The sequence below is a fragment of the Panthera uncia genome, chromosome F2 (genome assembly GCF_023721935.1).
Source record: "Panthera uncia isolate 11264 chromosome F2, Puncia_PCG_1.0, whole genome shotgun sequence".
Classification (NCBI taxonomy): domain Eukaryota; kingdom Metazoa; phylum Chordata; class Mammalia; order Carnivora; family Felidae; genus Panthera; species Panthera uncia.
Window position 1 is genome coordinate 41,569,139 of NC_064812.1, and position 15,475 is coordinate 41,584,613.

Below are 15,475 nucleotides of genomic sequence, written 5' to 3' on the forward strand. Positions count from 1 at the left end.
ATGCATAAGGTAAAACTAAACATGCATCCCATCTTATTAAAATGATACATCTATCCTGAATCTCTTTATATGCCCCAATGAATCATTTAAGAATTTCTTTTAATAAATGATTAAAAATACAAAAACATTTAACCTAAAGGAACGTAGCATTTAGACTGTGAAACTGTGTTGTGAATTTTATTAGAATTGTCATTTTGTTCTTAATGTTGAAGACTGTACTATAGTTTCATAAATAACAGCATTTGTGTTTTATGGTAAACATATCTGCATGCAGAAGTATGTTTAATAGCCTCTGCCCCATCTCAGGAAATTGTTCGTTTTAGTGTTGTCATTTTAGTCATTAATATCAGAATATTCTCATTCTGATAAAAACTTAATTTTTTATTTAATACGTCAGTAGAAAATATGTGAATAGACTGTATACCCCATTGTACCCCTTTAAAAACCTGAACATTCTTTTAAATGTTTCAAAAAATATTTAGGTAACAAGAGTTACACTGTTTTATCATGATTAAATTGGTATTAAATTTATGGGTATAAGTGAAAAAAGCTAACCACTTAATAGTCATAAAATAATAAAATGCAATATTGTGTCCTCTATATTACTAAGAAAGTGCACATTTATATAAGCAGCAGGTGAGGAGAGCAGTATCATGGAAAATCTGGATATATCTTTATATATATCCTTCAAAATCATGTTCCTTTACACAATTTACACATTTTAATTTAAATGTCACATATTTTCAGCTAACATTTAAATTAATTTTTATTGTAATATTTCAATTCTATTATAAACCATGAAATACCTTCAGAAACTGCCTCAAGGGTAAGAAGAGTTCTTTCCTTCTAGTCTATAATTATGACATTAAATGGTATATTTATTAAATGTTATGTCTGAGAAATATACTCTGACCTTGAACATATTCAAATTCAAGACCTATGTTATGACAGAATGAAGATTTATGAGGGCAATTTTATAATAATTGAAAAGATAAAGTATTCAAAGACCATGTAATGATAAGGAAAACACCTGACTGGAATATTGTGGCAGATTTGACATTTTACCAAAGGACAGTAATGCTTGATGTTCTATTCTCGCAGAACTCTGGATCCAGTTAACAGCAGGAGGGGAAAAGCAGCAGCAACATTTCAAATGTCCATCCTCTGATTTCCAAAAGACACCATGTAAGTAGAAGAAAATCACATTTTACTTCAAGTGATATGTCTTTGAAATGAAGACTCTGCTATTTTCAAGACTGAAAGGATATCACAGTGTTGATTTTATATACAAAGTAGGATCTGTTCCAGTATACTCTAGTGAAGTAATTCACATATGGAGAATAGTTAATTTTGACTTCATGACAAAATCGCCCATATTTTGAATAGGTCAACTTGTCACCTTCTTCGCAAACCACCTGTCAAAAGGTATGAAACACCATATTAAAAAGTGTCAGGTCACGATCTCACAGTTTGTGAGTTTGAGCCCTGCATTGGGCTCTGCGCTGATGGCGTGAAACCTGCTTGGGATTTTGTCTCTCCTCTCTGCCCCTCCCCCGCTTGGGCGTGCTTGCTCTCTCTTCCAAAATAAAAAAATAAACTTTAAAAAGAGTAAGATTAAACTAAACTAAAAAGTCATTTTTGTCAAAAATATTTAACTTTTCAAATGATTACTTACGTGGCCATTTGCAATGTCTAATAAATCTTTAACCCTACAGCCTCTCATGGTTCCCACCTCATTGCAGATAGCATCCTCTACAATTAGGTAATTAGCCTTGTAGGATGTCAGTATTTTATAAATATCTTCAGCAGATCGCTTTGAATAGATTTGATAGATCTGGAAGAATATAATTAAAACAGTGATGTCAAAACATTTAAAATGTATTATTTGAAACTACACATTGAGCATCTACTATTATTTGGTATAAAGCACTATCTATGGAAAATAAAGATATTCACTAAGCCTTGATTCCTGCCCTTAGGAAGCTTATATTCATAATTCATTCACTTGCCACTGAATATCTTCTCTGGAGAAATGTCCATTCAAGTCCTTTGGCCATTTCCCCCCAGCTTTATTGAAATATAAGTGACATACAATGTTGTGCAAGTTGAAGGTGTATAACCTGTGGATTTGACCCACTTAAAATACTGCAAAATGATTACCATTACAACATTAGCTGCCACCTCCACTGTGTCACATAATTACCATTTCTTTTTTCTGGTGAGAACATTTAAGATTTACTCTCTCAGCAACTTTCAAGTATGTAATATAGTATTATTAACTATAATCACCATACTGTAACATCAGATCCCCAGAACTTATTCATCTCATGACTGGAAGTTTGTACACTTTGACCAACAACTCCTCCTTCCCCTACCCTCTAGCCCCTGGTAACCACCACTCTACTCTCTATGAGTTTGGCTTGTTTAGATTCCATATGTAAATGATAATCAGAGTATTTGTCTTTATCTGACTTATTTCACTTAGCAATGGGCTTTGCCCATTTCTTAACTGACTTGTCTTTTTATTATTGAATTATAATAGTTCCTTTAATCTTATACCACATACAGTGTATTTTATACTCACTTATACATGAAATAAAGTAAGGTTAAACATAGTTTGACCACTGTTACAAAATACTAAATAAACAAGAATGCTTAAAACTCCTGTCTTGATTCCATGGTATTTTCCATTACAATTTTGCTGAACTTATAAGATAATAAGTTCTGGATCTATTAAATAATAAGCTTGTTCAGTTTTTCTGAGATGCTAACATTGGACTAGCTCTTGTTACAAAATACAAAATAACAGAATCACAAATGTTAGGCCAAAAGTATCACATGCTATTGTCCTGGAAATACTGAGATTTGATATCTAGATTGGACAAGATCCCAACCTATTTGATACTCAGCAGCCACCTCCTACATGTTATGATTGCTGTCATTCCAGCACCTTCAGGTCCAATGTCCACCAATATGATAGAGGTACTTACTGATATTCCGTGGTACACAGAATGTTAATAAATGCTTCTCTTTGCTAAATAGGTTTCAATGGAAATATTTCTATCCAGCCTATATCTATTTATTGTTTTCCACATACATTTTTTACTTACTTTTAAATTTTAAGAAGCTGTAACACACTCATGGGGCATTAAAAAAAAAAATACTTCTAGGGGCGCCTGGGTGGTTCAGTTGGTTAAGCGTCTGCTTGATTTCAGCTTAGGTCATGATCTCTTGGTTTGTGAGGTAGAGCCCCACATTGGGTTCTGTGCAGACAGCATGGAGCCTGCTTGGGATTCTCTTTCTCCCTCTCTCTGCCCCTCCCCCCCGCCATAATCTCTCTCTCTCTCCCTCTCTCTCTCTCTCCCTCTCTCTCTCTCTCTCTCTCTCAAAATAAATAAATAAACATTTTTTAAACATACACACAAGAAAACCACTTCTATGCAATGGCAACAACACAGGGTTTCTCGATCTAAGTACTATTGACATTTTGGGCTAGAGAATTCTTTGTTGGGACAGAGGATGACTGTTCTGTGTAGTGCTGGATGTTCAGCAGTGTTCCTGGTCCCTACCCACCAGATGCCTGAAGAATTCCTCCTACAGTTGTGACAATCAATATGTCTCCAGACATTGCCAAATGTCCCTTAGGAGCATAATAGTCTCAGGTTTGAGAATTACTGGCCTAGGAATTATACAAAGATTAGTCACAGGTCATGAATTATAGATAGAATGCAATTCAAATGATATGGTCTCATTTATGGAGTCTGATTTGAATTTCAGTTTAACAACAAATTTATTCAGTCAGTACTTGCTGTGCACTAGACAGCAAAGAGAAAGACAAAGTTTTGAAAAGAAACATGGTTCCTATTCTCATAGTTAAGTCACATAAAACATAAAACTCTAAAGTGTTTAAATTTAACTAGAACCTAATTAAAAGTCTGACCTAATTATAAGTGATTCTGAAATTCTGTATTAGGAAAAGACCAATCATAAGACAACAAAAAAACAAACAAACAAAAAAAGTTCAGGAATATGCTATATACATCTACATTCTAGGCGACTGTACCTTTTCAAAATGCAGCAAATACTAGACAAAGGCAGCTGTTGTCTCTCAGGTAAATCACACCCAGATAGATCTCCTCATCTCTGAACTCTCCCCTGCTTCAATCTGTTCTTTCTGCTGTGACCATAATTAACTCTCTAAAATAGATCTAAGCATTCCATTCCCAGGCTTATTAAAGGTCTCTGATAACTCCCAAATGCCTCAAGGGTAAGTCTAAATCCTTCAGCACGACATTCCAGGTCCTTTAGAATTTGGCCCTAGTTTATTTTTTTAGTTTCATGGCTATACAAATTTCATGGCTCATGTCATTTTTCATCCTGGAATCAATGCATTCTTTTTCCAACCATGTTTCTACTAGTCCTTCAAAGCCCAGATCAAGCCAATGTCTTTTATGAAGACTTGGATTTGTAGAGGCAGAATGGATTGTTCCTGCCTTTTTTTTTTTTTAAAGAAGGCTCCATGCCTAATGTGGAGCTTGACCTCACGACCCTGAGGTCAAGAGTCACATGTTCTACAGACTGAGCCAGACAGGTGCCCCAATTATTCCTGCTTTTGTGCTCCTCTTTGTACTTTCTATGTTTCTATGTGTGTGCATATACAATTTAATAGTAAATCAGAACATAATAACTAATATTTAAGTCTTACTATGTTTCAGGCATAGTGCATTATCTCATTTAATTGCTAAATAGGTTTCAATGGAAATATTTCTATCCAGCCTGTATCTATTTATTGTTTTTCACATACATTTTTTACTTACTTTAAATTTTAAGAAGCTGTAACACACTCATGGGGCATTAAAAAAAAAATACTTCTAGGGGAGGCTGGGTGGCTCAGTAAGTTAAGCATCTGACTTTGGCTCAGGTCATGATCTCACAGCTAGTGGGTTCGAGCCCCACATCAGGTTTTGTACTGACAGCTCAGAGCTTGGAACCTGCTTCAGATTCTGTGTCTCCCTCTCTCTGCCCCTCCCTGGCTCATTATCTATCCCTCTCTCAAAAATAAGTAAACATTAAAAAAAATTTTTTTTAATTAAAAAAAAAAAGAAATGCCAGGGACCTTGTCTCCACCCCACCTTTAAAATTTTTTTTCTGTATTAGGGCACCTGGGTGGCTCACTCATTTAAGCATCCCGACTCACAACCAGAAGATAAGAACTTATTATAATAACCAGATTCAGAAATTTGCTCAAAATTGAAGAAATTAAAGAAAACACAAATAAAAGGAAAGATATTCTGTGCTCATGAACTGGAAGAATGTTAAAACGTCCATACCACTTAAAGCCACCTACAGATTCAGTGCAATTCCTATCAAAATTCCAATGGCATTTTTCATAGAAATAGAACAAACAATCCTAAAATCTGTATAGAACCACAAAAGACCCTGAATAGTCAGAGCAATCTTGAGAAAAAACAAAGCTGGAAGAATCATGCTTCCTAACTACAAACTATATGACAAAGCTATAGTAATCCAAACAGTATGGTATCAGGATAAAAACAGACATATGGGGCACCTGGGTGGCTGAGTCGGTTAAGTGTCCAACTCTTGATCTCAGCTCAGGTCATGATCTCACAATTCATGAAATTGACTGTGCTGACAGTGCGGAGGCTGCTTAGGGTTCTCTCTCCCTCTACCCCTCCCCCACCCTCCCTCAAAATAAATAAATAAACTTTAAAAACAAAAACAGATACATAGATCAGTGGAAGGAAACAGCCCAGAAATAAACCCACACATACACGGTCAATTAATTTACAACAGAGGAGTCAAAACAATACAATGGGAAAAGGACAATCTCTTCAATAAATGATGTCAGAAAACTGCACAGCCACACGCAAAAGAATGAAACTGCACTACTATCGTACAGCACACACAAAACTTAACTCAAATGGATTAAAGACTTGAATGTAAGACCTGAAACCATAAAACTTCTAGAAGGAAACACAGGTGATAAGCTCTTTGATAATGGTCTTGGCGATTATTTTTTTGGATTTGACAGCAAAAGTGGAGGCAACAAAAGCAAAAATAAACAATTGGGACTACATCAAACTAAAAAACTTCTGCACAGCAAAGAAAACCATCAACAAAATGAAGAGGCAACCTACTGAATGGGAGAAAATATTTGCAAAACACATATCTGATAAGAAGTTAACACCCAAAATATATAAAGAGCTCATACAGCTCAATAAGAGAAAAAAAAATCTGATTAAAAAGTGGGCAAATTATCTAAATAGACATTGTTCCAAAATAGACATACAGATGGCAAACAGGTACATGAAAGGTGCTCAACATCATTCACCATCACAGAGATGCAAATCAAAACCGTAAAGAGATATTACCTCACAGCTGTTAGAATGGGTACTATCAAAAAGGCAAGAAATGAGAAATGCTGGCAAGAATGTGGAGAAAAGGGAACCCTTGTACTGGGGATGGGAAGGTAAAGTGATACAGCCACTATGGAAAACAGTATGAAGCGTTCATCAAGAACTTAAAAATGAAACTACCATATCATCCAAAAATTCCACTTCTGGGTATTTATCCAAAGGAAATGGAAACACTAATTCAAAGAGATATATGCACATCCATGTTTACTGCAGCATTATTTATAAAAGCCAACATATGGAAACAACCTGAATGTCCATCAGTGGATGAATAGATAAAATGTAGTATATGCGTGTGTGTGTATTTATAAATAGGAAATTATTCAGCCATAAGAAAGGATGAAATCTTGCCATTTGCAACAATATGGATGACCTTGGGATGCCTCGCTGGCTCAGTCAGAAGAACATGTGTCTCTTGATCTTGGGGGTATGAATTCGGGCCCCAGACTGGGTGTAGAGATTAGTACTTAAATGAATAAAGCTTAAACACACACACACACACACACACACACACACACACACACACACACACACGGATGGACCTTGAGGATATTATACTAAGTGAAGTAAGTCACACAGAAGGGCAAATACTGTAGGATCTCACTTATATGTGGAATCTGAAAGCAAAACCAAAACCAACCAAACTCACAGATACAGAGAACAGACTGGTGGTTGCCAGAGGTGGGGGTGGGAGGTGGGTAAAATGGGTGAAGGGAGTCAAAAGCTACAAACTTCCAGTTATAAAATGTATGTCATAGAGACCTAATGTAGAGCATAGTGACATAGTTAATAACACCGTACTGCACATTTAAAAGGTGCTAAGAAAGTAGATCTTAAAAGTTCTCATCATGAGAAAAAATTTTTTATAGCTATGTATGTTGATGGATGTTAACTGGACTTAATGTGGTAATCATTTTGTAATATATACAAATATCAAATCATTACATCGTACACATGAAATTAATATAATGTTATATGTCAATTACACCTCAATTATTTATTTATTGTAAAAATTTTTTAACCATATTTTTTAAGGTTTTTTTATTTTGAGAGAGAGTGAGAGAGCAGGGGAGGGGCATAGAGAGAGGGGCACAGGGGATCTGAAGTAGCTCTGTGCTGACAGCAGAGAGTCCAATGTGGGGCCTGAACTTACAAACTGTGAAATCATGGCCTGAGCTGAGTCAGACACTTAACTGACTCAACCACTCAGGCACACCTATACCTCAATTTTTTAAAAAAGGCATTGTGTGGGGCGCCTGGGTGACTCAGTCGGTTCAACATCCGACATCAGCTTAGGTCATGATCTCATGGTTTGTGAGTTTGAGCCCTGCATGGGGGACTGCGCTGACAGTTCAGAGCCTGGAGCCTGCTACAGATTCTGTGTCTCCTTCTTTCTCTGCCCCTCCCCCACTCATGCTCTGTATCTCTCTGTTCTCAGAAATGAATAAACATTAAAAAAAAAATTTTTTTTTAATAAAACAGGAATTGTGGAAATACAAAAAAAAGGGGGGGCGGTGGTTCCTGGCTGGCTCAGTTGGTAAAGCATATGACTCTTGATCTCAGGGTTTTAAGTTTGAGCCCCAAGATAGGTGTAGAGATCAGAAGTGTTGAATCACTACATTGTACACTTTAAACTAACATTACACCGTATGTTAACTAACTGGAATTTAAATAAAAACTTAAAAAATAATCTTAAAAAAAAAGGAAAACAAACTTGTTCAAGGTCACAGAGCTAGCACATGGCAAGAGTAGCATTTGAATCCAGGTATTCTAATTCCAGAGTCGTCTTCTTACAGTTTAAATTCTATATTGCTATATTACCTCCTTAGCTTACAGCATACTTAAAAACTACATAAAATTCTCTCAAACTGAAAAACAGAATATTTGGAATTTAGGTTCAGTTGGTCACTGCTTCCAGATATGAAGTTAACATTTACATCTGGACCAGTCAAAATAATACATTCTATTGTATTATTAGATATTGTAATGTTATACTAAGTTATTAATAACAGCCCATACTGAAAAATAAACCACAGTGAGACAGAACTTTAGCTTGGAAATACAAAGTGTATCAAGACATTAACTGACAGTCTGCCTGCCTTCGGTAATTTGATTCAGAACAATCATATTTTCCAAAGAATGTTTCTCTTTGTGAAATATTACATATGAGTTCCCTTGAAACTTTGTGGAAAATTAAATGTTTCTCCTAGAAACTTATCAATACCATTCATAAAATAAAGAACTTAGTATTTTAATTTTGGCTCTCCTCTTGGTTAAATATATTACACAGCTTTTCAAAGACTAAAGCTAATAATCAACTCTTTCTAAAATTGTTTGGATTTTCCTAGCTAACCAGGAACACATGCATCATTACAGAGCTATACTAAAATAGAAGAGGGATGTTTAAAAGATTTAAATGTGTAATCTAAAATGCCTTACATTTTCATTTCTCTTGAGAAGATCATCATCATTGTAAAGAGGTAAGCTGGTCACCATCCATCCCGTGCATAATTTAATCGCACCCATTAACTGTGGACTCCCTGCAAACACAGCTGCAACTGGAGCTTGCCTTCTGTAAAGAAACATAAAGATTTACACACTGAGAAGGTAAGTGTACTATTTAGATCAATGATTTATATCAACTATGAAACAGCAGGCAACTCAATCATGTATTGTATACTTGAATTTCGATATCAGCATTTGTTTCATTTATGAATTCAAAAAAAATAAGCACCTACTACGTGCCAGGAACTATTTTGAATGCTGAAAAATGGAAAAAAAAATTTAAGTTTTATTTTCATTTTTAAATTTATTTTGAGAGAGTGAGAAAGAACTTGAGAGCAAGTGGGGGTGAGGCAGAGAGACAGGAAGAGAGAGAATCCCAAGCAGACTCCATGCTGTCTGTGCAGAGCCTGACATGGGGCTCAATCCCATGAACCATGAGATCATGACCTGAGCCAAAATGAAGAGTCGGGATTCTTAAATGAGTGAGCCACCCAGGTGCCCTAACACAGAAAAAAAATTTAAAGGTGGGGTGGAGACAAGGTCCCTGGCATTTCTTTTTTTTTAATTAAAAAAAAATTTTTTTTTAATGTTTACTTATTTTTGAGAGAGGGATAGATAATGAGCCGGGGAGGGGCAGAGAGAGGGAGACACAGAATCTGAAGCAGGTTCCAAGCTCTGAGTTGTCAGCACAAAACCTGATGCGGGGCTCAAACGCATGAGCTATGAGATCATGACCTGAGCCAAAGTCAGACACTTAACCGACTGAGCCACCCAGGCACCCCAAGGTTCCTGGCTTTTGAGAGAGATGGGAAGGATATAGGCCAGGTGGTAATACTACTACTAAAAAATAATGCAGGGTATATATAATGACAGGAATTTACTACTTTATATAGTGTAATCAATTCAATGGTGACAGTGTGAATTCTCAAATTTATCCTTCTGAAAATATTAACCACCACAACCCAAATCTTTCCCAATCCATCCATCTCCTGCTTCTTCCCTACGTTTACCATGTACCTGTCTGCAGATAACACATGTAGGACTTCTCCACTTTGAACGATGATCCAAAGCCCCAGAAAGATGCCACTTACAAGACTAGGAAACCTAAAAGCAGATCCCAAAGGGTTGCTCCAATGTCTTCACTAACCAATCCAACCAATTCAACATTCAGCATCCACTTACTACACGCTAGAGTCAATGCCAAGCTCTGGAAATAAAAGATGGCACACAGCCACTGTCTTCAGGGAGCACCCAGTAATGGGGAAACAAACATGAAACAGGATGATTATACCACAGTAATATATAGAACTGCCTGATGTACAATGTCCAATGTTCAAGCCCCTATGCTTAAAAATAATGTGATAAATCACACACCCAGATTTAACTTCATCTTTTGTTAATGACAATGCAAAGCTATATAGTCAGTGTCCTACAATGGTAATCACAATTCACAAAAAATATTAATAGGCAATAAAGGTGATCTAAAGAAAACAATTTTTATACATATGAAATGTGTATTTACAGTAACAAAACCTTGTAATAACACCAATTTTCATTTCTATAAACCTATTCCTCATTTATAAAAACATTTTTGTCTCCCCCCCCCATATTTTCCTGTTTTTTGATAGTGTTTCATTTTTTCATGTTTTATTTTCTCCTTCTATGTCTTAAACATTTTTCAGTGTAGTTATTTCATAGTGTCTGCCCACAGGGTAGACTAGTTGTAAAATGGCTGCAATGATTCTTACCTCATACCTATGCTCTCAGAGCAAACAGTGGTCCTGGTCATGTGACTCGCTTTGGCCAACAGAACAGAAACATAATGTGAGCAGAAACTTTTAAAATGTTTGACATTGAGATTTGTCCTCTCTTGCTACTCTTAAGAACTCTATAACCACTATCTTCTAAATGAGCCCAGGCTACCTGAGCTGGATAATGAGAGGCCTGTGGCCAAGTCAATTCCATTCCCCCAGGTGATACCTACCCAACCTTTAGACATGTGAGAGAGGCCATGCCTGACCACTCAGTCCCAGAGCAGCTAGCCCAGACCAGAAGACTCTTCCCCACCCCCCACTCACTGACTGCCAAAATAGTGAAAAATAAGAAATGTTTATTACTTGCAGCCACTAACTTTTGTGGTAGTCTATTATGCAGCAGAAACCAACTCACATAAATTTTATTATCAGAAATTTCTAGAGCTCTGGGGCACATGGCTGGCATAGTCAGAAGAGCATGTGACTCTTGATGTCAGGGTCATATTGGGTATAGAGTTTACTTCAGTAAGTAAGTAAATAAACTAAAAAAAAAAAGAAAGAAAAAGAAAAATTGTTAGAGATCTAATTCTGCTGTTTATCACAAACAACAGCTGATCTCACTGTGTTAGACTGTTTTGTCATGTGTTTTTTAATTTTAGAGCTCATCTTCATGAAGTCCTATTTGTGGAAACCTGTGTAGCCTGGGTTGAGAATATATCAGACACTCTAAACCACACAGGACCACTTTTTATGATAATTTTTTGACTGGGGGTTTCTTGGATTAGACAAGTATAATTTCAAACTGCAAACCTGTGTGAATTCAGATCCACTGCCGCAAATTCAGAGGAGAGACTTTTGTTTGACTAATAGCTGAGGCCAAGGAAGATATGCTTTCCCTACTACTGGATGGCTATTTTGTGGGTCTATTCTATCACTGATAGTGTAGTCCTCTGAGTGTCCCTTAGTCATATGTGTGTGTTGAGAGAGGGAAAATGGGGTCTCAATTGCAATTCCCTGTATCCATAGGCCAAAGACCATATCTTCTGTCCTGTGTGGGTTTTAACATACGCATGGCTATTAGGGGCGCCTGGATGGCTCAGTCAGTTGAGTGGCCGGCTTCGGTTCAGATTCATGATCTCACGGTCCGTGGATTTGAGCCCCGGGTTGGGCTCTGAGCTGGCAGCTTGGAGCCTGGAACCTGCTTTGGATTCTGTGTCTCCCTCTCTCTCTGTTCCTTCCCTGCTCACATTCTGTCTCTCTCTCTCTCAAAAATAAATAAAGATTAAAAAATTTAAAAATAAATAAAATAAAATATGTATGGCTATTAAAATTAAAATCTTAAATTTTGGTAAACTTCGTTAACAAGACTAGCAGTCCACCACTTATCCAACCCAGGGTAAAAGAAACAACCTCTTGACTATCTAAATAAAGGAATATTTGTTTCTTTATATTCTACATTTCTAGGTGTAGCATAGAAAGAGTCTCAAATCTCAAACTTATCAATGCTATATATATTAGCTTTTTATTTCTTTAAGTAAGGGGCTTGAACTCACAATCCAGAGATCAAGAATCACATGCTCTTTTTTTTAAAGTTTATTTATTTATTTTTGAGAGAGAGAGTGCGCACGCTTGTGAGCAGGGGAGCAGCAGAGAGAGAATCCCAAGCAGGCTCTGTGCTGTCAGTGCAGAACCCAACACTGGGCTCAATCTCATGACTGTGAGATCATGAACTGAGCTGAAATCAAGAGTCAGACACTTAACTGACTGAGCCACCCACGCGCCCTGAGTCACATGCTCTGACTGAGCTAGCCAGGTGCCCCTGAATGCTACTTTCTTTTTTTTTAAGTTTATTTTTGAGACGGAGAGCGAACGTGCACACATGAACAGGGGAGGGGCAGAAAGAGAGAGGGAGCCAGAGAATCCCAAGCAGGCTCCAAACTGTAAGCGCAGAGCCCAATAGCAGGGCTCGAACCCACAAACCATGAGACCATGACCGGAGCTGAAATCAAGAGTCAAATGCTTAACCATCTAAGCTACCCAGGTGACCTAATGCTGTATTTCCAATGGAGAGAAGTTCAATTAGAAAATCAGAATTATAAGTCAATCAAAAACTAAATATCCCTAAAAGCATGGGGCAAAATTCCAAGTTTTATGAGAACAATTTGGAAAAGGATTAATTTATTATTTCCCCTGAATTGATGAGATAGCATGCAACAATTGTTTAACAAAAGTGTTAAGCAGTTCAATTCTTACTTTATCCAGGTCATAAGTTCCACTGTATCTGGGTCATAAAATTCTTGTAGTTCCATTAGTTCTGTCATTAATCTTGGAAAAAACTAAAATGCAAAACAAAATTCCCAAAAAGTATGTGTAAGTATCCAAAAAGTTCAAAACTGCTCCAGAGTATTTACTACGAGACTAACGTAAGACAAACAATATTATAACATCATTCTCATGGAAAAAATATCATGGATCTTTTTACTTTCTTTCAGTGAGCTGCTCATTCTTCTCAGTCCAAATAATCTAAATAATCTATTTTATGGTTAATTTACTGCCTAGACTCAATAGTTTTATCATTACCAAACAATCATCAGTTTCATCTTTCAGGAACACACAATTAATTTAACAGGTTTATTGGCAATTAGTTTCGTGTTATACTACAATAAAGGATTTATATTATTTTATAAATATTCATATTTTGGAGTTGCCAAAACACTTTTTTTTTTAATTCCAGTGTAGTTAACATACAGTATTATATTCATTTCAGGTGTACAATATACTGTTTAAACAATTCCCTATATTACTCAGTGCTCATCAAGATAAGTGCATGTGTGTGTATTATATATATAATATATATATTATATATATATATTACATATACACACACACACCATATCTTCTTTAGCCAATCATATATCAATGGACAATTCCCTATATTACTCAGTGCTCATCAAGATAAGTGTGTGTGTATATTATACATATATATTATTATATATAATACACACACACACACACACCATATCTTCTTTAGCCATTCATCTATCAATGGACACTTAGGCTGTTTCCATAATTTAGCTATTGTAAATAATGCTACAATAAACATAGGGGTGCATGTATCACTCTGAATTAGTGTTTTTGTATTCTTTGGGTAAATAGCTGGTAGTGCAATTGCTGGATCATAAGGTAGTTCTATTTTTAATTATTTGAGGAACCTCTATACTGTCTTCCACAGTGGCTGTACAATTTGCATTCCCACAAACAGTGCATGAGTGTTTCTATTTCTCCATATCCTCACTAACACTTGGTTTTTTATTTTTGTTTTTTTAGTTTTTTTTTTTTTTTATGTTTATTCATTTTTGAAAGACAGAGAGAGAACACAAGCAGGGGTGGGGCAGAGAGAGAGACACACACAATCTGAAGCAGCACAGAGCCAGATGCGGGGCTCGAACTCACGAACGGTGAGATCATGACCTGAGCCAAAGCCAGACGTTCAACCGACTGAGCCACCCAGGCGCCCCTTTAGTTTTTTTTTAAGTTTATTTATTTACATTGAGAGAGAGAGAGAGAGAGAGAGAGAGAGAGAGAGAGAGAGAGAGAGAAAGGCAGAGAGAGAATCCTAAGCAGGCTCTGCACTGTCAGTGTGGAGCCCAATGTGGAGCTCAAACTCACAAACCGTGAGATCCAGACCTGAGCAGAAGAGTCATGCGCTCAACCGACTGAGCCAACCAGGTGTCTCTGTAATTTTTATTTTAGCTCTTCTGACCAGTGTGAGATGGTATCTCATTATGGTTTTGATTTGCATTTTTCTGATGATGAGTGATGCTAAGCATCTTTTCACGTGTCTATTAGCCATCTGTATATCTTCTTTGGAGAATTATGTCTTCTGCCCATTTTTAAATTGGATTATTTGTTTTTTAGGTGTTGAGTTGTATCAGTTCTTTATATATTTTGGATACGAACCCCTTATCAGATATGTCATTTGCAAACGTCTTCTCCCATTCAGTAGATTGTCCTTTTGTTTTGTTGATTGTTTCTTTTGCTGTTCAGAAGCTCGCTATTTTGGTGTAGTCCCAAATAATTTATTTTTACTTTTGTTTCCTTTGTCTCAGGAAACATACCTAGAAAAATGTTGCTATGGCCAATGTCAGAGTAATTAATGCTTGTGTTCTCTTCTAGGATTTTTATGATTTCGGGTCTCACATTTAGGTCCTCAGTCCATTTTGAGTTTATTTTTGTGTATGGTGTAAGAAAGTGGTCCAGTTTCATTGTATTGTATGTAGCTGTCTAGTCTTCCCAACAGCATTTGTTGAAGACTGTCCTTTTCCCATTGCATATGCTTGCCTCCTTTGTTGAAGATTAATTGACCATAAAATTGTAGATTTATTTCTAGGCTTTCTATTCTGTTCCATTGATCTATGCGTTTATTTTTGTGCCAGTACCATACTGTTTTGATTACTATAGCTATGTAATATAACTTGAAGTCTGGGGTCATGATACTTTCAGTTTTGCTTTCCAAGATTGCTTTGGCTATTTGGGGTCTTTTTTGGTTCCATACAAATTTTAGGAATGTCTGTTCTAATTCTACTGGTATTTTGATACAGATTGCATTAATTGTGTAGATTGCTTTGGGTAATATAGACATTTTAACAATATTTGTTCTTGTTTTTTTTTTTAATAAGTTTATTTTTATTTTGAGAGAGATAGAGCCAAGCAGGGGAGGGACACAGAAAGAGAAAGAGAGAGAGAGAGAGAGAGAGAGAGAGAGAGAGAGAGAGAGAGAGA

The 15,475-nt window shown here is 36.4% G+C and overlaps 1 protein-coding gene across 5 annotated transcripts in view; it reads right to left on the minus strand.

The window, feature by feature from the left end:
• Positions 1–753: 753 nt before the first annotated feature.
• Positions 754–15,475, minus strand: part of DPY19L4 (dpy-19 like 4) — a 65,028-nt gene continuing 50,306 nt past the window's right edge. For all 5 annotated transcript variants that reach the window (XM_049633123.1, XM_049633122.1, XM_049633121.1 and 2 more), the window contains 4 exons: positions 12,947–13,029; positions 8,874–9,006; positions 1,676–1,834; positions 754–1,415 (listed from right to left, as the gene is read on the minus strand). In XM_049633123.1, the coding sequence (XP_049489080.1) occupies positions 1,251–1,415; positions 1,676–1,834; positions 8,874–9,006; positions 12,947–13,029 (540 nt within the window). In that variant the 3' untranslated portion in view covers positions 754–1,250. The remainder of the gene's footprint in view (positions 1,416–1,675; positions 1,835–8,873; positions 9,007–12,946; positions 13,030–15,475) is intronic.